The sequence below is a fragment of the Pseudovirgaria hyperparasitica genome, assembly GCF_010093815.1.
Source record: "Pseudovirgaria hyperparasitica strain CBS 121739 unplaced genomic scaffold EJ05scaffold_29, whole genome shotgun sequence".
In the NCBI taxonomy this organism is placed as follows: Eukaryota; Fungi; Ascomycota; class Dothideomycetes; order Acrospermales; family Acrospermaceae; genus Pseudovirgaria; species Pseudovirgaria hyperparasitica.
Window position 1 is genome coordinate 277 of NW_022985577.1, and position 22,101 is coordinate 22,377.

At 50.3% G+C, this 22,101-nt stretch overlaps 8 protein-coding genes across 8 annotated transcripts; 4 read left to right on the plus strand and 4 right to left on the minus strand.

Annotated features, from left to right (window-relative positions):
- The first annotated feature begins 1,138 nt into the window (after positions 1-1,138).
- Positions 1,139-2,519, plus strand: EJ05DRAFT_237880 (uncharacterized protein). Its single transcript, XM_033740025.1, has one exon. The coding sequence runs from the start codon at positions 1,415-1,417 to the stop codon at positions 2,456-2,458; it is 1,044 nt and encodes a 347-aa protein (XP_033595236.1). The 5' UTR covers positions 1,139-1,414; the 3' UTR covers positions 2,459-2,519.
- A 921-nt stretch (positions 2,520-3,440) lies between these two features.
- Positions 3,441-6,103, minus strand: EJ05DRAFT_515372 (uncharacterized protein; the record flags this gene model as incomplete). Its single annotated transcript, XM_033748595.1, has 1 exon — positions 3,441-6,103. The coding sequence occupies exon 1, from the start codon at positions 5,976-5,978 to the stop codon at positions 3,441-3,443; it is 2,538 nt and encodes an 845-aa protein (XP_033595237.1). The 5' UTR covers positions 5,979-6,103.
- Positions 6,104-7,506: 1,403 nt separating this feature from the next.
- On the minus strand, positions 7,507-8,019 carry EJ05DRAFT_505666 (uncharacterized protein; the record flags this gene model as incomplete). The annotated part of the gene is made up of 1 exon (XM_033747726.1): positions 7,507-8,019. The coding sequence occupies one exon, from the start codon at positions 8,017-8,019 to the stop codon at positions 7,507-7,509; it is 513 nt and encodes a 170-aa protein (XP_033595238.1).
- A 1,628-nt stretch (positions 8,020-9,647) lies between these two features.
- On the plus strand, positions 9,648-13,540 carry EJ05DRAFT_480940 (uncharacterized protein). The gene is made up of 2 exons (XM_033744964.1): positions 9,648-10,287; positions 10,343-13,540. The coding sequence occupies exons 1-2, from the start codon at positions 10,012-10,014 to the stop codon at positions 13,322-13,324; spliced, it is 3,258 nt and encodes a 1,085-aa protein (XP_033595239.1). The 5' UTR covers positions 9,648-10,011; the 3' UTR covers positions 13,325-13,540.
- Positions 13,541-14,099: 559 nt separating this feature from the next.
- EJ05DRAFT_480941 (uncharacterized protein) lies at positions 14,100-15,038 on the minus strand. The gene has a single exon (XM_033744965.1). It carries the CDS (start codon positions 14,978-14,980, stop codon positions 14,435-14,437), a length of 546 nt encoding a protein of 181 aa, XP_033595240.1. The 5' UTR covers positions 14,981-15,038; the 3' UTR covers positions 14,100-14,434.
- Positions 15,039-15,757: 719 nt separating this feature from the next.
- On the plus strand, positions 15,758-17,006 carry EJ05DRAFT_515376 (uncharacterized protein). The gene is made up of 4 exons (XM_033748596.1): positions 15,758-16,113; positions 16,172-16,294; positions 16,346-16,482; positions 16,541-17,006. Exons 1-4 carry the CDS (start codon positions 15,897-15,899, stop codon positions 16,808-16,810), a joined length of 747 nt encoding a protein of 248 aa, XP_033595241.1. The 5' UTR covers positions 15,758-15,896; the 3' UTR covers positions 16,811-17,006.
- Positions 17,007-18,362: 1,356 nt separating this feature from the next.
- EJ05DRAFT_505670 (uncharacterized protein) lies at positions 18,363-19,300 on the minus strand (the record flags this gene model as incomplete). The annotated part of the gene is made up of 3 exons (XM_033747727.1): positions 18,363-18,784; positions 18,844-18,954; positions 19,009-19,300. 3 exons carry the CDS (start codon positions 19,298-19,300, stop codon positions 18,363-18,365), a joined length of 825 nt encoding a protein of 274 aa, XP_033595242.1.
- Positions 19,301-19,598: 298 nt separating this feature from the next.
- On the plus strand, positions 19,599-20,959 carry EJ05DRAFT_480943 (uncharacterized protein). The gene is made up of 4 exons (XM_033744966.1): positions 19,599-20,003; positions 20,056-20,178; positions 20,248-20,384; positions 20,435-20,959. Exons 1-4 carry the CDS (start codon positions 19,769-19,771, stop codon positions 20,708-20,710), a joined length of 771 nt encoding a protein of 256 aa, XP_033595243.1. The 5' UTR covers positions 19,599-19,768; the 3' UTR covers positions 20,711-20,959.
- The last annotated feature ends 1,142 nt before the right edge of the window (positions 20,960-22,101 follow it).

A 22,101-nucleotide genomic window follows, 5' to 3' on the forward strand; every position in this document is an offset into this window, starting at 1 on the left:
TTCTAGGTGTGCATGTTTCGCAAAAGACGATTACTATGATTCGGTCTGTGACACGACCAAGCTCAACTGCTCCGCATCTATTGCCCTGACGATCTGGACCTCATGAGTAATAATGAACTGTAAGTGAACCGTCACCTTACTCCGCGAATACACTCTTACTATACTCAAGTTTGGTGCCGATTAGCACATGCACGATCCCACTGGCAGCCCATGACAGACACTGACAGCTGCACAGCAAGCAATGGGCAAGGTATCGAAGCACATTGCAAAGACTGCCCAGTTACACAATGCTAGACTCATGTTCACAGCCCTCGTTCAGTGCTTCCAAAGACCTTTGAAAGGCAGGGTGTATGAAACTATTGACATCATACATGGTGCCTTGATCTCAACTGACGTCAAGGATTTGTTCATAGTAGCGCAAAATGCCAGCTGTGGAGTCCGAACTTGACTTGAAAACATTACTCTAATCATGCTGCTTGTGACAATACCGGGTTCGATACGATCATGGTCATGGCCGCGAGCATAATGTGTTCGTCAATTTCGAAGCACCTCCAGCACTGGAACTGGTGAGACACGGAGAAAATGTGACCTCTGGCGAAAACACTGTTGGTTTTAACATAGAGGGTTACTTGTTTTCTTCTTCTGGATCTCTCATAGTAGGGACAAAGATAAGACTCCAACTAGTTGACAGCTTCCGCGTTGATTTTTTTTGGACATGGACTATGAACTTCTCGTGACCGATACTATGACACAGAGAACCCTTTAACAAAGCGTGTGACGTCGAGTCCAGGTGGCGAGGGTGCTTGGACCACTCTCCTTCCGTCGTGACGTATGGTAAACAAATGGTGAAATCATAGTCCATCGCTATATAATGAACTCAAGTCGACTGGATTTCAGCCGCTTACAGTTAATCATCTACCGTGGTCGGGTGGTATCACGTTGAACTCAATATGCTCTTGCAACACTGAATTATTAATTCTGCTACCATGTTTCGAGTTCGATTCCTCCCTAAGTCATGTATGAGTACATTTCTTTTGCAATTTTGGCGGAGTTCCTCCAATTGCTCTATTTCTCTCCCAGAACGACATTTTCTTATTCATAGATGAATAAATACAATCATGTCAACATAAGACACTCGTTCTACTGTTTTGGTGGAGCCGTTTACAGCGATAACGAAGCAAATAGGTTGGTTGCAGAAAGACATTCACATTCACTCACAGTGTCGGTCAACGGACACAAGTCCGTACGCGTCTCGTTCCTTCCTCACTCCGCTAATAAGCCATGCTTTATTTCCTCTTCACATCCTCAACATCCGTACACTTACTCCGCGCCTATTCATAATGCCTCGACCTCGACCTCTCAACCTTGAAGCTACGACCATACAAAGAGAGCTGGAGCTATCACAAACCTCACCATGTTCGCCCTCGCAACATGCTCTACGTCCTCAATTTCCCGCTCGCAGTTCCTCTCTCCGCAAACCGCACGTGTTGCTGCTACCAAGAGCCAGTCCACGAGCGGGCAACGAGCAAAGGTTCAAACTCACCTTAACCTCCCTTCACCCCCAAAAGAAACCACCGGCTTTCAGGCCCTGACGTTGAAGAGAAAGCAGCCAGCTCACCAGACAAATAGCCTAAAACTCACTCCACCGCCAAAATCCCCACCACCATCCGCTCCACAGCGCGTCTCAGACTCACACGCCCACATACCCATCCTCCTCGGCTCGCCCCGACAAAGCCCCCAGCTCGACGAAGATGAAGATGAAGATGATACAGATCTCAACGAAGCACCTTCCATCCTACCAACCCCGTCCGTCTCCAGAACAACCACACCTGCTCTCCAGCCCTCCAAGGTCGAACAAGAACACGCCCTTCCACCACTCCCCGCCTCAAGCTCTCCAAGCACTCCAAGTATCATAATCCCCCGCCCGCAGCGCCCGACGCTCCTATCCCACAGCGCCTCCGTCCGCACGACGCCGAACCGCCCGCGACTCATACAACGCAGTGCCTCCGTTCGCTGCCCAGCGGTATCGCACAGCCCGGCCCTCAGCCCAAGTATCTCTACGCCCCGCTCACCCTTCATACCGTCGTCCATCGGCGTAGCAAGTCGGCCCTCGCATCCGATCCGCACGTCTTCTCTCCCGCCCCTCGACGGGGACGACGAGGCTTGGTCTTCGCCAGAAGTCCTCGTCTCCTCGCCACCACAAGGCCGGTCCAGCCCTGCATCCTCGGCTGGTGATGGTCGGATAAAAGTCCGCTTTGACGCGACGCCCTTGGATATCGAAGACATGATTGCAGGGCTGCCGGACCTGGAGCGAGAGACGGGGCAGTTGCATGGGGAGCTTTCTGGGAAAAGGGACGATTTGGATCTGGTAGAGAAAGAGTTGAAGGCGTTGAGGATGGAGGGGGAGGACCTGTTGGGTTTGGTGGAAGGGTGGATGGAGAGTGCGCGTAGTCGTTGACTGGGTTTGGAGAACAAGACGAGCGATGACGACTTTTACAACACGAGAAAACACGAGAGCGGCGAAGAGTTAGGATTAAGGTTAATGCGGGATGAAGGTAAACATGAATATATGTGCACTGCATTATATCGTGCGAATAAGAGGACATGAAACTGAACATAATACTGAGTGGAGAAAAGCGTCAAATTCGTCATATCGCTTGACCATGCACAATACGCTACGCCCACAGCCAGTTCAGCACTTTTGAAGGCGGTGCACATACACAGAACAAACCTACACAGAAGCCTTGCGGATGCCCAGCCATCTACACCCTCCTACAGACAATCCCTCAGCGTATAAGCCCGAAATAGTAAACAGCCCATGGTAAACAGAGCATAAAGAAGTGAAGCGAAGAACCAACAGTCTTCCAAAAACGCTGCATAACGTATCGTGGGTATGGGGCATTGCATGAAACACGAAAAATTCAACAGAAAATGTAAAAAAATAAGAAAATACCCCAACCCGACATCCTCCCAACCCCTGATTCCCCGAGACGTGAAAGACCCGCGTTGAACACGGGAGGAAAACCACGTCTCCCTGAGCGCGCACACAGTGTACAACTTCTCCTCATCATGACATGCGTGCAATAAAACATAGGTGAAGACCCGGGTGCCAATATTCGCTTCAACAGGTGCGGAAATTGAGGGATGAAGAGTGACAAAAGCGTATCCGCAAGAGAGAAATGATAAAGCCGAAAAGCATCATTAACGAGCGAGAAGACAACGCATGCAAAGCGTCCACCCAAAGGAAAACGTTTCAACAGTCTGTATGTCCGTCCACGCCCATCCATGACGCTCTCAGCCGTACCACACATCGCCCACGAACCACGCCATTGTATGATCATCTTCTGCATACACCCATTCATGTCTCGGCACATATTGATATTGCGACTCTTGGTATCCCGGATATACAACCTGTATGTCTCCTGTTAGCACGAGCGTCATTACATAACAGCACATTCGCCCTGTTGACCCTTGGGACTACCCCCTGATGAAGGCTTGCCGTTTGGGGCAGAGGGAACGTGTGCATATGGAGAAGCCGGAGTGGCACGCTCAGGTTTTTTTGGATCTTTTACCGACGAGCTACGACCATTGGCCCCCCCAGCCGCCCATCGGAAGAAGCCCGTGGGAGGTTGTTTAGAAGAGGGTTTCTTCTTTTTGTGGCCGTCGACAACAACTTCGACTCTGGGACCACCCCCTTGCGGCGGCATCATCATCCCTGGGGGCATTCCTGGATGGCCAGGCGGTGGCATCGGACCACCTGGGAAACCAGGCGGGGGTGGAGGTGGGATAGGACCTCCTTTCCCTCCTTTGGGAGCCTTGCCGCCAGCTGGAGGCTTACCGCCCTTCGGTCCTTTCGCTCCATGTGGTGGCATTGGCCCAAAGGGCTCAAAGCCGGGAGGCCCACCAGGAAAACCAGGTAGTGGAGGAGGTGGTGGCTTAGGGTCTGGCATTGGCCACATATGCATTGTGATAGCCCAGTCTGGTTTGACCATAGTCTCCCAAACCTGTGGTAGAATGATCTCGCCATCAGGTCCGACGAGATCATAGTGGCCGTCATGGACGTGTGGGCCGATCACGTCTACATGGAGGAAGGCCTGCTTGATGAGGTTCTCCATGCCACCCCATGTCTTGCAGATGTGCCAGGGAAAGCTGAATTTCCTCCCGACCGCGTCTTTGAATTTAATCGGTGGCTGGTTCTTGTCGTCGCTAGGCGGAGTGATCTTGGCTTCGGCCGCCTTCTTGTCATTCTCAGCCTTTTCTGCAGCTTCCTTTGCCTCAGCAAGTGCCTTCTCATGTGCTGCCTTTGTCTCTTCGGCCTCCTTCTGTGCTTTCGCCTCGGCCTCTTCTCTTGCTTTCTTGGCGGCCTCGAGCAGTTTCGCCGCAGCGTCGGCGGCAGCTTTCTTTTCGGCAGCAATCTTGGCGGCAGCAGATTCAGCAGCAGCTTGTTCGGCTTTGCGAGCGGCCTCGGCAGCCTCTTCGCGTTTGAGCTGCTCCTCTTTTTGTGCCAGAATGAGCATCTCAAGCTTAGCAAGCTTGTCTTCATCGCCTCGTTTCTTTGCATCGGCTGCTGCGACAGCCGCATCAAGCTCAGCCTGCTTCTTGGCATTCGCTTCATCTATCCTAGCCTTTCGCTCATCGTTGAGAAACTTTTCGATAGCTTTGAGCCTGTCATTCTCCTTCTTTTCCTCTGCAGCCTTTTTGGCCTTGGCCTCTTCCTCAATCTTCCTTGTCTGCTCTTCGATAGCCTTTCTTTCCCGGTCCAGACGATCATTACGTTCAGCAATCAGGAGCTCCTCTATCTTGGAAATCTTCTCGTTTTCGGGTGGGAAGGCGCCTGGAATGGCTGCAGGGGCCGGCGCTGGCGCTGGAGCTGGCACTGGCACTGGCGCTGGAGCTGGGGTTGCTACAGGTGCGGGTTCTGGAGCCGGTGTATGGTGTTGCGAGGGAGGATGACGGGGAGGAGGGGAAGGATGATGGGCATAAGGTGGGTAGTATGGGTTTGGAGGAGGCGGCATTCCATAGCCAGGCGGAGGCGGTGGATATGGATAACCCGGATATCCGCCTCCATTAAAGTGCATCAGCTCTCCGCCAGGCGGCATTGGAGGCATCGAGTTCCGGTGCGATCGATGTTGCCTTGCTGGCGGACCGTTATCGTCGTAATACATACTATTTCTGTCGCCGCGAGTGAATGGATTCGGTTGATGGCCACCATGCATTGTTTGCGTGAAAGGGTTTGTGTAGCCATAGGGATCACTACGCATCGGAACTATTTCTTGACCCGGCGGTCCATATGGTGGATAACCGCCGCCAGACAACATGCTGGGTGCGTAACCACTTGCAGGGGCAGGAGGTACATGCCCCCACTGAGCATGAGGGTGTCCCCTTGGGGGACCGTACGGGTAGTCGTCACCTTCCAGACTGTCCGAAGGTACTGAGGGAGGCCGCGTTCGGCTGCTTGGTCTTCGCTCAGCGCGCGGTCTAGTGTTGGAAGTTGTACGACGACGGGTTGGCTGAGCAGGTTCTGGGGCAGCAGGAGGTGCGCGTGGGCGTACAGCTTTACGAGGACCCGGACGAGAAGAAACGGAGCGGTATCGAAATCGGGGTCGTCGTTGTCTGGAAGCCGAGTCAGAAGGGTCTAATTCATCGGCGTCGACAGCCTCCCAGTCCTCCTCTTCTTCTTGCGAGTCTGTGTAATCCTCCTGGCTTTCAGTGGAGCGGGAGACCTGTACTCCCGAGGAATGGTCGTCGTCGTCGGAGATGAAGTGATCTTCAGAGCCGGTGGAGTGACTGATGGTGATGATTTTTCTCCTAGAAATCTTCACGTTAGTCTCGCCTTTTGACATTGTAGACGCGGGTACTGCAGGAGCAGATGCAGTGCGGGGACGACAGTGTGAGGCAGAAGAGCGAGATCGAATGCGTGAATTGACAATGCGACGTGCAGGAGATTGATTATCGGGGATGGTGACGACTAACGGCATGAAGATGCAAGCAGCAAGGAATTATCGTGCTCGGGGCCCTTCTACCAGAGAACGGCCGAGACACGATAGCCTTGAGAAGCGAGTTTGCGAGTATTTGCAAGTGGTGTGAGGAGGCGCAGGCAGAGAGAGGTGTGGTGAGGATTGCAAGCTGCCAACTAATACTGCGGGGAGCGAAGACTAAAGGATTTGGGCGGCAGCACAGATACTTTTGTGCAAAGTCGTGGCAGCAGCAATTGGCTTTTGCAGAACAAGCAAAGTCCGTCGTATAGTTTCTATAGCGTGTTTTGACCAAGTGGAATATGACCAACAGTGCGTGGCGCTACGACACGAAGGATTTCTTCGGAGTCCGCAACGACTGCAATGGGCCTTTCTTTGGGACGAGAGTAGTCGTGATTCAACTACAGGATGCAAGAAGTCGTAGGTTGAGTGTCTGTGTGTGTGTATGTGTGTGTGTGTAGGAGGGGCGCGGCGAAAAAAGGATGGATCGGGGGCGCTGAGCACAGGTTGTTTGAGGATGTCGTATTAGGACAAGTGCAGGGCTGACGATGATTCGCAAGAGTCAAGGCTAGACTTCTCGCGATAGGCAGCGGATCCTCGACGGCGATCGTCACAGATATGTGAGATGGAAATGTCGGGTGCGGGAGATAGTCTTGATGGACTGAGTGTGTGTCGTGTAGAGGGAAGAAGAACAAGAAACAGAGAAGAAGAATGGAAAGAAACAACAACAAGATGGAACAATTGAGGCAGAAGAAGGGGAGGAGGAGGGGTGATCGGGGGTATGAGGAGGAGGAGGGGCAGCGGGCGATTGTTGATTGTTTTCTCCTTGCAAGTCGGGAGGGAGGGAGGGAGAGTAGGTAAACAGAAAAGAGAGAAGAGACAGAAGGGGGGGGGACTTCAAGCCAGGCAGCAAGTTTACAGTACAACAGCAGCTGGATTAGCGGCGGGGGTTGAGCGCGGGGCGGATGGAAAGGCAGAAAAGGCGGCGGGTCTATGCTGATTGATTGCTGTGAGCCCCCTTGCCTTGCCTGAACCTCCACTGTGAGTCCTTTTTTGGCTTCTTTCTGGCTCTGCTTTCTGGCTCTGGCTCTCTGGCTCTTTTGTCTGCCCAGGGAGCCAGGTAGGGTAAAGTGCAGCTGCTTCTGCCTGACTGTGGAGTCGTTGGGCTGGTCTCAGTCAGGCCCGCCGCAGTAAGAATAGAAGTGCAAAATGTCGTCAGCCGAGTCCAGCCAACAATGTATCTATTGTTTTTCTGGCGACGAGTCCGTTGATTGAGGTTATTGTCACTGCAAAATACTAACTGTCAGCATAGTCCGGGTCCAATGTCTGGCGAGGATATGACGGGATTGCCCAGCATCCTTGACCTTGGCTACTGTATGTCTCTCCGTAGTCAGGCCTTCCCACCCGCACATGGATCATCTGCTGCAGTCTGCCTGTACTATATGTGTCTTATCCCGACCTTCGCCATAGGTTGGCCCGTCCGATGAGATGATATCATGCTTCTACTTACACGCTCAATGATAATAATAGTCTATTCCTTCGTTGTCTGCAACCTCTGCTTTCGTCTCTCAGGGCTTCTCTCGATATCGGTGGAAACGCAGTCTTCGTGTGGGATGAGGTCTCTTGTTTGCGGACATATGGCCTGTTTGATGGTTTGGCTATGCTTTTTCTCTTGATGACAACACAGAGAGGAGTTGAAGTTTTGATTGCTGCGGCTGGGCAACGAAAAAGTGGCAAATGGCACAGAATACTTGCGATGCTTCTCCAAAAATAAATGACGGATTTCGACGGAGCCGCCTACTGCTGCTGTGCTCGTGCCTTTTAAAGCGACTGGCATGCCTGTGTGTTGTCCCTTGCGCTTCTCTACCCTTTGTCCAGCAGCAAAGAAAGACTCATCCCAATCCTGATCCCCGGCCGCCCAATCCTCACCAGTGCCCAACACAATCCTCACCACATGGCCAACGCAGCCTGTCCAGCCCAAAGTGTCTGCGCCCTTACCGCTCAGGCGTCGCAGGAGCCGCTCTCGTGCCTCAAGTTGCAGCATGCCACGTCTCTCATGCACATATTCTTAGCATCAACGACCCACCCGCAATCGTCCAACCCTTCTTGTGATTGGAATGCATCACGTTCCTGATCCACCAATTTCCACTCCCTTCTCTCTCACCGATCAATCTACGAACCATCAATGACTAGCCCTGCTCCGGCCGGCTGTCTCCTGCGTGGCAGCCCGAAAACTTTTTGGCAAGGCGGCAAATGAGCAAGAGTTATCATCATCCGCATCCATCATTAGAACTGTCCAACACGTGTAGCCCCGTCAGCCTCTAGCTTGAGTGCAGCAAGTCGTACTGCATACCTGTCACGCTTGACTCATTGTCCACGCACTGTTTGGATTCATCAACCTGCAGTACACGCGGCTGTACCGTCTGTTCCACGGGAGTCTGCCTCACACCCGTGCGAGTCGCAACCCTTAGGATTTAGCTGTCAGTCGTAGCAGGATTGGTTCACCTGCCGTACCACGATTGATGAATCCATTCCAGAGATCTGGTATCACCACCACCCATCTCACAGACAGCTGGCCATGACTTGGTCCACAGCCGCATATCGCTGCGGTTCTGCCTTCTCTACAGAGTCAAAATGCAGCCCTGATTATTGTACGTTCCACCAGCAAGGTCTGACGGGACGAGCCTCCCGCGGCCACCAAAGCTTGCTGAAACAAGGTTATTGTCCCATAACCCCAAACAAACTGCCAGCTGTGCATCAACACCATACATCAGCATTCGACCGCTTGGCGTCGTGATGTGTAGTCGTCTATAAGGACATCCATGCCATTCAGTGACGGCTCATCTTCGCTCCATCGGTCAATCCAGCCTTTCGCGGCCAGGTATAGCTGAGAGGGGCGCGCTCTTTGAGACGGATGCTTTGATGATTGTGATATACGTGAAGGACGTCAACATGAAGACGCGAAAGGTTGCAGGGTAAGACTTTGGCATCGCTTGGACACTCTCTCTTAATGAAAATTGTCTCATCATAAAGTCACAGAAGAGGGAGGTATCTAAACATAGCGTTTCGTCGCCCAATCCATACAGCTGAACCTGGGTATACCGATTTTTGTAGCTCACGATAGCCTGTTTTTTTAATGCTCCTCCTACAAGCAGGGAACTGTGCGATGAGGCTCTGCCAATAGCCACAACTGACATAAGTATCACTGACAGATGTTGATATGTTACCGGCGCTAGATTTAGGCAATTTTCCACAGGTCCCTACTGTTTGTGATTCGGATTGTCACCTGGCCTATCTAAGTGCTCTCGGAATGTACCGACGAATTGCAGCTCTAGAAACCTGCTTCCAATCTGTGTTTGGGATGGAGGGTGCTAATTATGACTCGTTTGCAGTTGGACCAAGGTTGGCGTGTAGCAGCTAAGGTAGCGTGGATACCAGGCCTACGTCATGCAGTCCTTGAGAACTGGATGGGCACCTACCCGTGGACCTATGATGCATGGAAGTGAGTGAGGAGTCCACGTCAACTGTCAAAATCACACACGAGTTGTCGGAAAGGGGCAGGTGTACCCGAAAATCAGGAACTGGGATTTGCATATGGCATATGCAGTACATGGCCATCGACTTGTTGCAATGCGCATGGCGAGACTTTTAGGAATTTCCAGAAGGCAAATTGGATATTGGAACGAAACCCTCTCACTCCAAGACTTGTTAAGCCAGTCGGGCACGGGACTCTGGAGAAAGAGAAGCAGGCCAATGCGCTTTCTTCGAATTTCGCTTGTCTGGGTCTCGCGCCACACCTACGTAACTCAGCCACAGCAGACGTAACAGACAGACCGCCGCCTGTCCGTCCTTCACTACTCACGTCTCCGCCAATGGCGCGTTTTGATTCTTCACCATTGTCACTGCCTATGCGCCTCCGCTGACCATACCTACTCTCGACCTCTGTTCTTCAGCGACACTTAAAAATGCTATCTCAGGGCATATTCACATCCGCCAGTCTCTTGCATACCGCCCAACACACTATCGTTACACCAATATGAATCAACAGAGCCAATCCAAGGACGAGGACGATGTGGTAGTTCAAGCGCCTGCGCGATTGTCACAAAGAAAGAAGCTGGGGAGAAGAAGAGAATACTCAACTAGGGCTATCTGGCTAGTTCTGCTATGCGTCACCATTCTTGCTTCGTCTGCGCTCGTGAGAGACAATTCAAGAGTTGGTGACCAAGTCCTGGGGCAAAGCAGAATCTTTCAAAGAGATCAGGCACTGGAGGCATTCAAAAAACACAAACATGATGACGAGGCCTCCCACGATGTATATCCTCGCGTTCTGTATTCAATGCCACGATACTAACAGGGTCTACATACAGTGCCATCTTGTCCACGAGCCCACAGTCAAAGATAAATGTGCCTTTGTTCAATCGCACTGCGCCGACGAAGCAGCTGGCCTCATACCCTACCTCGAAATATACTACTGCAAACTACCGCACGCGCAACCATTCGCCTTTATTGTAATCGTAGTGTGGCTTGGACTCCTCTTTAGCACCATTGGTATAGCAGCCAGCGACTTCTTCTGTGTGAATCTGAGCACGATATCGAATATGTTGGGCTTGAGCGAGAACGTAGCAGGAGTAACATTGCTGGCTCTCGGAAATGGAAGCCCGGACGTTTTTTCAACATTTGCCGCTATGAACTCCAATAGCGGAAGTTTGGCTGTTGGCGAACTCGTGGGGGCTGCCGGCTTTATCACAGCAGTCGTTGCAGGAGCCATGGCGCTGACAAGGCCATTCAAAGTTGCAAAGAAGAGCTTTGTAAGAGATGTTGGATTCTTCATTGTTGCCTCGAGTTTTGCTCTGATATTCCTAAGAGATGGGATCCTGCATCTATGGGAGTGTATTGCCATGGTAGTTTTCTACCTCATTTATGTCGCCTTCGTGGTGCTTTGGCACATGCATTTGACGAGGAGAAATCAAGCGCGGGCTCGAGAGGCAGCGGGCAGGAGTCATTTCGTCGGGGCCGAAGACACCGATATCCACGAACCATATCGCGATGACGATGACGACGGTGAAGGTGGACGACCAATCGCTGTCCCTGAGCCGTCAGCAGAAGACTTTTCGAATCTTGAATGTGGCGGAGCTCAACAACAACAACATGAGTTCGCTGATGATGATGAGGAGACACGCGAGCGATGGCTTGGCGATATCAACAAGAACTTCCGGCTCATACGGCCAAAGATAGCTCGCGAGAGACGATCGACAGTGATTCGTCCTAGTCTTGTTGGTGCACTGGAGTTTCAAGCAGTATATCATTCGTTGCAGAAGTCAAGGAACATCCGATCCATACCGATCACGATTCGTCGATATTCTGATGATCCGGTGTACACCTCAGCCCAGCAACAAGAGGAAATGTCAAACGATGCAGACCCAGGAGCCCGGCCAATCTATACGATAGATGACAGCGCATCACAGCTACAGGTTACGCCACGCAGGATGCAAGTCCAAAACCGGGAACGAGCAGTGTCTGTGAACGACATTGATAGCATGCGTCTAGATGTCAGTGCGCTTCGTGGTCATGTTCCCCAGCTTGATGTCATAAGCAGCTCTCCTGGTCCGACCTCTAGCTCTAATTTGCAAGTTCCTACAGAGCTAGTCTCAAGACCGCCGTCCCCTTCGATATCGGTTACGCCTCCTGTCTCGGCCCATCCTTCGCGGTCGTCCAGCCCGGCAACGAGTAGAGAGAATCGACTCGCACCTCCTACCTCTGAAGTTTTAGCACCAGATCAACAAACAAGGGCCGTACCCTCAGATCTGGTTAGAAGCCCCACGTTCCCCACACATGCACAGAGTCCAAGTGGTAGGAATTTCCCAAAACTACCGATTCCGGGTCATTCGCCTCAGTCTATGCGCGGCAGGTCTCCTACAACCTCTCCAATCCCAACCTTTGCAGAACACTCCCCGGGCCCGACTCACAGTCTCCGTCTCCCCCCACCCAGCCTGACAGCCGATTCATTTCCGCAATTCGCTGACTTGATAGATGAGATTGAGCGTCCAAACAAGCCGTTGAAGTGGTGGCCGTACAAGATATTACCGCCCCCCGGAGTCCTGGTCTCCACGCTGTTTCCCACGTTATACCGTTGGCAAGACAAGAATATTTGGGCAAAGCTTCTGGGCATAGTATCTGCACCTAGTGTTTTTCTCCTCACAATCACTCTTCCTGTTGTCGAGGAAAAGGAGACCAGCGACAAGGATGCCATCGACGTCGACGTGCCTACATTAACACTTCTTACACCGGAGCTCGAGGCTCCCAGGCATCCACATTATTCGCGTGCCAGTGGTAGCTCCCGGCAAAGCACCATTAATTCGACAGGTCTTCTCGATCCTAATCAGCATTACCGCGACAATCCATCTACTCCAGATGGAGACGGTAATTATTTCGCTGTTCAACCCAACAGCTACGGCACCTTGTCAACCGACGCACATCACGCCCACCTCTATCATGCACAGCCCATCGTCACATCGCCGTCCCATCCGCACATGCTTCAATCTCCCGAGCAACTCCCTACTTTAGGCAATAATGGCTCTGAGCTCGTAAACTGGAATCGCTGGCTCGTCATCGTCCAAGTCTTCACCGCGCCTTTCTTCGTCGTTGTAATTTGCTGGGCCAATCTCGACGAATCGCATCCGCGCAAGCTCATTCTACCAGCCCTCATATCTCTCCTGTTCTCGCTCCTTGCCTTACTCGCCCTTGTTCTTACTACAACCCCGACGCGCCCGCCCACATGGCATAAACTTCTCACCTTTCTCGGGTTTGCCGTCGCGATTGCTTGGATATCAACGATCGCCAACGAGGTTGTTGGCGTGCTGAAGTGGCTCGGAATTGTGCTCAACATAAGCGACGCAATCCTCGGACTGACGATATTTGCTGTTGGCAACTCTCTCGGTGATCTCGTTGCCGACATTACAGTCGCGCGTCTTGGATACCCCGTCATGGCTCTCTCGGCGTGCTTTGGCGGTCCGATGCTGAACATTCTGCTCGGGATCGGCGTCAGTGGGAGCTGGATCACAGTGAAGAGAGCAAACCGGCATTTGGAGAAACATCCAGGCACTGATTTGCGATTCAAGCCGTATACGCTCGAGGTGAGCAGCACTTTGTTGATTAGTGGGGCGACCTTGGTTGTTACGCTCGTGGGATTGTTAATTGCGGTGCCGGCGCGTAGATGGAGGATGGACAAGGTAATTGGGTGGGGTTTGATTGGAGTCTGGACGGTGAGCACGGCGTTGAATGTTGTGGCTGAAGTGATCGGGTGGAGTAAAGAGATGAGTGATCAGCGTGTATTTGGAGAGATGTTCTGAGCAGAAACTCCGGGCAACTTTTGGCTTGTTTTGGCTTGTTCACGCGGTACACCATTTGTTGCATGGGCTTGGATCACTCGTTTGGCGTTGGTACTGGTTTGTTTGTTCGTTTTGGATAATGGCTACAGAACCCTTGTACATACATACCATTGGTCTTGGACAGTCATACATATCCATTTTCCTCCCGGGAACTATATTAATACATCCTACATCCTGAGCTGTTATTTATGCTATGTGAACAACGCACAATTGCCTCCTCTTCTTCTTTTCTGGCATTGCTGGCGCTTCTCAGTTATCGACGGCCCCTTTCGAAATACTTGTTGACTCTTATGATGAATTCTTATTTTTTTTTGGATTACAGATCCCTTTCTTTTGGAGGACTAAGCACGACTTCGAAGCGGTGTTTCGTGTCTTTCGGACGCAGATGACTGGGCATGCATACCATGTATCTAGTTTAATAGAAGACATCGTTCTGAGATTTCGGTTGTTGCTTTTACATACATAAGGAAGGAAAGAAAGAAAGGGAAGGCGAGGATAAGGGGGAACCGTCCCTGTGAAGGTGTGAGGACTCCAGGACTAGTGTACAGGTATATAATAATGGTTCTACGCTGCTGTTTCTGTTGTACGTTGTTTTAGGAAAGTTTTGATGGTAGGAAAGTATGGAACTTTTGTTCGGGGATTGTATATGATGTTGTTGGGACACTTTCTGTGAAGTGGATGTTAATAGTGTGACAAGATGGGTCTCGGAAGTAAAACATCGTGGGCAAGTGAGGTGTTGAGCTATCTGGCACTCTGTGTCTTGCTTGCTTGCTTGCACACGTCCCCGAGCATAGATCAAAACGCAACCATATCACTTTCATAGCTACGACCCATCTAATACCCACACTTCCAAACACGACATGCCACCATCTATCATCACTTCCAAGCCAGTACCTGGTATCAAAGCGAGCACAACGTTGAATTCGATATCTCTCTACGAGCTAGCTACTTGACTTTCTCCACGACCACCTAGGGCCCGCAGACTATTTCCACTCGTAGACCGACCGCCCCAACAAGCCGAGCTATATCATCAATATAGCTCGACTGCTGCACATGCTATGCTCTCTCGTCTCAACCGAGAACTGTCGCCGCGTCGGCGGCGTTGACCTCCTCGGTGTAGGCGTTGGTTCCGTCTTCGGCTTTCTGGAGGACTAGGATGTAGTTGACGGCGTCGGTGCTGAGCTCGCTGCGCTTTCCGAGGACGGTAGCGGCATCCGCGGCGTTGACTTCGTCGGTGTAGGCGTTGGTTCCGTCTTGGGCCTTCTGCAGGACCAAGATATAGTTTACTGCGTCGGTGCTCAGCTCGGCACGTCTCCCGAGAACTGCCTTTGCGTCGGCAGCGTTGATCTCCTCGGAATAAGCATTGGTCCCATCTTCGGCTTTTTGAAGGACCAAGATATAGTTGACGGCGTCGGTGCTGAGTTCACTACGCTCTCCGAGGACTACCTTTGCGTCGGCAGCGTTAATCTCCTCGGTATAGGCGTTGGTTCCGTCTTGGGCCTTCTGCAGGACCAAGATGTAGTTGACGGCGTCAGTGCTGAGTTCGCTGCGCTTGATAGCAAGAGGAGCTGCTGTAACAGTGGCGGCCAGAAAGGCAAGTGCGAGTTGACGGAGCATTTTGGCAGTTTGGGAATGGAACAATGTAGATACTCGGTTGGTCTGTTGAAGAGAGAAGTGTTTGCGTTGGAGATATTTCCGACAGCAGTGATTGTGCGAGATATTAATATTTTTTTCGAACCTCAGGTCGATTAAAGCTATAGTTAAAGATACACTCCTCAACCCACAATGCTAATGTCACATCTCGAGTGACCATGTCATCCCTCGCTGCATGTACAGGCTCCAGATGTGCAGATTATAGTGCACAAGCTCGGTTGAAAAGCTTCAGAAAGAGAATATGCGCAAGGATTGAGAAAGTCTTGCTTGTCCCCATCTACCTTATCTAATCATTTAGCTGTATATCAAGTGTCATCTTAGCAAAATTCGTAGTGTATCAGACACCTCACTGTTGCCACTAACACATAACTTCATCAGTAAGCCATCTACTCCAACTCGCAAGCACTAGCCGCAGCTTTACTAAACCTGCATTCTCCCTGTCACCGATGTAACCATCGCGGGCCTGAGTATTGGATTGGACTTTGCTTCATCGAGTAATATGTTTTGCACACGGATGTCACCTACAGGGGTAGCCTGCGAGATGGACAGCATAACAAACCACCTCATTGAATAGGCTCGGCAGGCTTTCTGTATCCATCAAAAGGGGGGGTGACTTCGAATGAACCATACATTACCTACCCCCTCCCTTGAAGTAGGGTAGTCTTTACGTCTTACAATAAGCAGATTATATGCATATAAGCCAAGTAATCATCTGCATTGCAAGAGTGCCACACAGATCAACGAAAATCTGGCGCAAATCTACTTCCCCTTGTAGACCATTGAAGCTGTCACAGCAAAGTCTAAACACCTCCTCCTCCAGCATGACCTGTCCTACCCTCACTTCCCCTCCTGAAATTCACCTCTCTCCACCGCCGTCTATATGGACCAGCTACACGAGCAACAGTACGCTCTACTACCCTCAGAGAATGGCGACGAGCCTTCCAAGGTCGTGGAAGAAGTTGGGCCGCGTGTGCGCGAATCTTGGTCTTTCCGGATAGCCAGTTTGATATTATTCGGCTTGCTCACACTGTTGATTTTCCTCGCTCAGAACATAGGTCCAAACGACAAAAAGTGTACTAAGCAGCTAAATCTATGGTGTATGTGACCAAAACTCTCTTTCGTGTGCTGTATACTAATGCTACTTGAATTTCACAGCTCCGCTACTAGACTCAGTGGAATACTACGAAACGGACTTTGGCAACGAGTTTAACTCGACAAGCATCTACCGTGGACTTCCTACGCCGGAGAGAGAGGAAGCTTGGAACAAACTGGTTACCAGTTCGTAGATTATGACTTTCATTTCCAACTTAAATCTTACCATAACCGTAGAACATGCCATTGAAGTTCCAGTCGACAAGATACATGGTCTCAACCGTACGGAAGCCGATATGATGAAGCATGTCCCTTCAGATATCGGGACGGGCTACATTGGACTTGTAGAAGTCTTCCATCAGCTTCACTGCTTGGTGGGTCAACTCATAAGCCCTCGATTGATAGGCGATGACATCTGACCACAACACATAGAACATGCTTCGAGTCTACACATGGGTACAAGCCGGCAAATACCCAAACCCACCGCCTATGCTGGCGATGAGCGAAGTGCAGAACCGCATGCATGTTGACCACTGCATTGAGTCCTTGCGACTCGTGTTTCAGTGCTGGAGCGATGTAACGCCTGTTTTGATCAAGTTGGGCGGACCAGTTGGGCGCAAAGCGGATTTCAACACCCACCACAAGTGTCGTAACTTTGACAAAATCGAGGAATGGATTGATGAAAAATGGACAGTGCCGTGATTCCAAGGGATTCTTTCACGTCGAGATGCATGTAGTTACTATGAGTTGCATCATGTCAAATCGAAACGCCGGTGGCGACAATCACCTCTTCTCGTCGGCTCATCTCTGAGTAACAAAGTAAACACATGCAATGACTGCTGACAGTCATGAATCAATCGAATCGTACAAAGCTTGTGTATCTTACTCAATATCATACCTCGCCGCCTCAAGTAGATCCTGGATCCCGTCACATGCTCTTTCATGCATAAGGCTCAGCTCAAGCTGACTGCTTCAAGAATTCTACCGACCAGAACTCTCTCCTCGCCTGGCCTGCAAGCCGAGAGCCTCTACGCAATATCCATTCTGGGACTGGGACACTCACGCAGACGTTGCGCCAGGGATGCGGGGTTCTGTTACACTGACCAGATCACGTTCAATAAGGCTTGTTTCGTCTAAGTAGAAGCTTGCCCATGCTTATTCGTGCTTATTGCTTCCACTAATTTTTTCGCACATTGTCTCCCAAGAGAGCGATGGTGGCAAGACCTGGCAAACTCAACAAATGCGTGCCTGCTGTGCGACGCTTCGCTCACTTGAAGTGGTCCAGCTGTGACGAGAGTCCCACAGCCTTTGTCGAGTCATCAAAGCTCCTCCTGCCTATGCAAGTTAGTACTTATATTCACTGAACAGCGATGAAAAAGTAGCAGATTGCTTGTTAGTCCGTAATTTGTGGCGCCCATGGACAATGTCAAGTCACTGAAGTATCTACTAAATCACTGTTACTCTAAAGACTACTTCGGGTGTTGAGACCGCATTTACTTGATATAGTAGGTCACTACATCAATGCAGACTAGTTGTCAGTGTGAGCGCTAATCTCGCCCTCAACACTCACTCGCCCCCATGATCAAAGAAGCTCTTGATATCCTGACATGGACATAACATGCAGTAAGAAATACGCCTATACGTTCCACCACATACGAGGCCAGCAGATCGAGAGTCGAGGCTCAATTGGAATGGTAGCTACATGTGAGACTGCAATCTGACAGTCTACTAGCACAGTTGAGCACAGGAGGGTCTTACTATGGCATATGAAAAGGGGCCTCTGTCCTTAGAGATACACAGTATCCTAGCTACTATGCATTGCATCACAATGGACATTCATCAGTTCTAAGCTCACACAGCTGTTGTAGCAATCAATTCTCGACATGCCTACTGGTCGGTGTAATCTTAGTAATCATGACGAGGCTCCATCTTGGAAGGCCGGGGTGACATGCCTCATTTGTCTTGATGAGGATAGATTCGCGCACCACGATCTTTACGCCTAGAGAGAGTGATTATGTTCTGAACAATCTGGAGGCTAGTAAAGTCCTTCTGAACATGCCGAATAATGCAAAACCCGCCATCTTACGATGCGCTGATTATTCATATCTCCCTAATTCTTCCCTGCAGTAGGGGTAGTCTGTCACCAATGGCTTGGATGAATGCTATTTCATTGAATGTGACATCGTAATAAGCGTGTGTGTGTAGACACGAGACTATACAGCTCAGAAGCTCAACGAGATAAGACAAGTTCATTCTAGCCGAAAGTGCCATCTGGAAACCTAGTACCATGTCGAAGCGTAGCACTTACAATGCTATCAAATCGCTTGCACTGGTGTGCCGCTCCAAAGTCTTCTTTTGCAGGGCCGCCGTCCTCTCCTTCGTACCACAGATATGGTGTCAGATCGGCGTTGCACATAAGAGCCTGGCGAAGTGTTGATATGCAATGACTCACGTGCGCCCGTGATTCATTGTGCTCCAAGAATGATGGCCTAAGATCTTTCGGATACTGGTCTTGCCAGACATATTGACGTACGGAATTGAGGCAGTGGAGATGATGAAAGACTTCGATTGTGCCGATATATCCGTTCTTGTTATTGTCGCCAGATTTCAGTAGTTTGCTTTCAGTGGAACGGTTGAGTAGGGTAATGCTGGCCTTGGGTATGAACACTGGAGGCACTAATTGCCGACACCACATCAGCTTTGCCCAATTGAAGAGACGTAGGAGGAGGACTTACTTGCTTCGAGCGCCTTCCAGTTGCGCTCACGCTCAGGTGTTGGAGGACCGTTATATAGGTCGCTCGATGAGAAGTTGTAGAGCTCGTATTCCACTGAATCGAGTATTGGGGCTGTAAAGAGTCAGTCACGCGATAATCCAACTCCAATTGAACAAAAGTCCGTACACCAAAGGGCTGTTTGTCTCAGACATTCTTTGATAGAACATGTCGAGCTGCTCATATACCACTGCACGATTGCTCCGTAAAAAAACATGCATATACATATGCATTGCCAAAGCAGGCGAGAGTATTCCTCCAACCTCTTGCCATTGATGGAAGTGCGATCTTCCTTATCGAACAACGAAGGCTCTTCGTCGTTTGCTGGAGCATATCTCACTTCTTTCACGGGCTTCAACCACTTTGACAGCATTGGGGAGAGGTCTTTGAGATCACAATTTCTAGATATCACTGTTGTCATTGTAACGCATCATTTGACCACCGCAATACTCGTCTGTAGTACCCTGGGTCACTGAGCTCACCCATGACTAAAATGTAACCCGGGATATGTGCCGGCCGAGAGACCGGGTCTTGCGGATGAGCCAAGGTCGAAACATAGAGCCACAGGTAGGGGTATGATGCAGTGAGAATCTAGTGTGGTCGAAATCTGGAGGAGGGGGCCTCTAGATTTGATGCTTTACATGTTGTATGGTGTAGCCGAGTGCTGCGTAAGCGCGGTGATGGCATGTAACTTCGACGCATATCTAGAAACCTGCAATTTGTATTTTGCCTCTGTAGAGAGCATGTAAGGCCGATGTAACATGTCATACTTTTGTCCTTAAGCGGCGCAAAGTGGATGGCGGGACATTTCCTCAACTCTCGTCTGCTCCTCCTGCCCACGGACGACTCGCTGAGGTTCACAAGCTCGATTCAAACATCTTGTTCCATCATGTCTCTAGAACAGAAAACTATTTCCTTGTTCGAAAGTGATCAAGGGCTTGGTGCTCGGTTTGAGTATATGAAACTGACGCCTCCCAGCATGTTTGTACGATATAAAGCACGCATGCCTGGAAGCGTACTGTCGGTGCTCTATCTTTGCATTATATCCACATTCATAGCTTGTTGCATCCTTATTTTCCACCGACCGAGCGACGTGCAATGTGCAAAGCAGCTGAGTTCTTACTGTATGTTGCAGCACTTGCCATGCAAGCCTGGGATGTTGACGCAAACAAACAGCACCGGCTCTAGAGGCTGTGGAATACGTGAACATTGATTTCGACGCTGATTTCGATGCTCACGGTATATATCGCGGACCTCCAACACCTGAGAGAGAACAGGCATGGTTTAATCTGACGACAAGTAAGTCCTGAGCAATGCGTCTACATATTCGTGCAATGTAAAAGAGCCATGTGCTAACAGAACTGTCAGGGCCTGGGATTGAAGTTCCCAGAGACAGGATTCATCTGTTGAACCGGACAGAAGCAGACAACTTACAGCATGTTCCCGCGGAAGTTGGTACAGGCTATACTGCCATATTAGAAGTTTATCACCAGCTGCATTGTCTTGTGAGTCGGGACTCGAGAAATTCGCCTCCAGGAAACTTACTTGTCTACAGAACATGATTCGAGGATACACATGGTGGCAAGTTGGCAAATATCCTGGTACTCCAGATGGTCTGTCCGAGGATCGACTGATGAACAGAATGCATGTAGATCATTGCATTGAGAGCTTACGCATGTCTTTGCAATGTTTCGGGGACGTCACCCCATTGTTGATACGCGAGGTACCACATTCTTTCATCGGAGGCAAAGCGGACTTCAATACACATCATCGATGTAGGAACTTCGATAGGATCCAGGAATGGGTAGATGTGAACTACGCTGTGCTTTGAAGCTTTCGATTCACAATCTTTACCTCTTCGTCCAGCATTCATTATCTCAGGGCCTAGCCCTGAAGCTACGTCGGTTAGTGGTCGCAGGCTCTGTCAGTTGGCAATAGGAGAATATTGTAAATTCTGTCAAATAAGCTCTTGATAGTTCGTAGGGAGATGCAAGCCTGAGAATCCATACTTTGTCCAGACTCGCGTCCCGTGTCAACATCCCAGCTAGTCAGCAGATTCAGACAATCAACCTATCTCGCAATCGGCCATTCATGAGTACGCGTGCACGCGTATGATATACTGATCAGATGACCGAGGCGACGAAACCTTCCTACCGCATGTTTTGAATTTGGAAACGTCAAGCCCACAGCAGCGGTGTAACACGCTGCCAGCGTCGCCGTTTGGGCTGTCGAATGCGTCCCGATAGCTCGTCTCCGCCATGCATTGCGTGTTGGCCGTCACATGTGGCGATGCACTGCATACAGCACCGGGCTACCAGATTCAAATTCTTGGACATATCACATAGTCGCTGGCCAGGATAGTAAGATCTAGAAAATGCAATGAGTGTTGGCCGAAAACAGTTAGCACAAATGTACCAGTTGGCAGGGCGTCTCAGCCACCAGCGCGTAAGCAGCCAATAGTATATCCGTAACTATGACGGGCTCATGGGCCGCTGACTAGGCGGACGGGAATACTGCATTGGCGCCGAAATAACCTGCTCGCCGGGATCATACTATATCACGTGCGGCAAATATGGAGCTAGACTAATAAGACTCCGAATGGATTCCTGGCGTTAAGCGCTAGCCTGGTGATCCCAGCCTAGCTAGAATTGCGGCATGAGCATGATAATTCACTTCGTCGTATTCAGAGGTCGAAGAGTCAAAGAATCGAGCTTGGCCTGTCCTACCATGACCTTACTAAAACTAGCAGCACCATCTGATACCTGTTTCCAAATGGCATGATCTTGCGATATCTACAAGTCTCAACCCCACCCCTTCTGTCAACAGGGGCCAAACAAGTGTGATAATAATATAAAAAAAAGCGCGCAAATGCAAACAACGCGCTTGTTACTGAAGCAGTTGAGTCCCACCACAAACGCCGAGCTGTAAATCCAAGTTAGCTTACCCACGGATATCGTATTGTGTGCCCAAATGTTACAATCCAGACTCCAGAGTCGTCAGTCCATGCGTGATTTTTGAGTCGTTGTCGAAATGCGGCTAAACGATGATGACGACTTGACGGTTGTAGATGTTAAGCACCTCGCCTCGAGGTTAGGGGTAAAGAGGGTTTGATGGTGCATGGTGGGTTGTACATAACAAAGAAAACAACGTGTTGGGTCGTATAGTAGTAGTAATCCCTGTTCATGTTCGTGATGCGAAGTATGATCTGCTCATGATATGCGG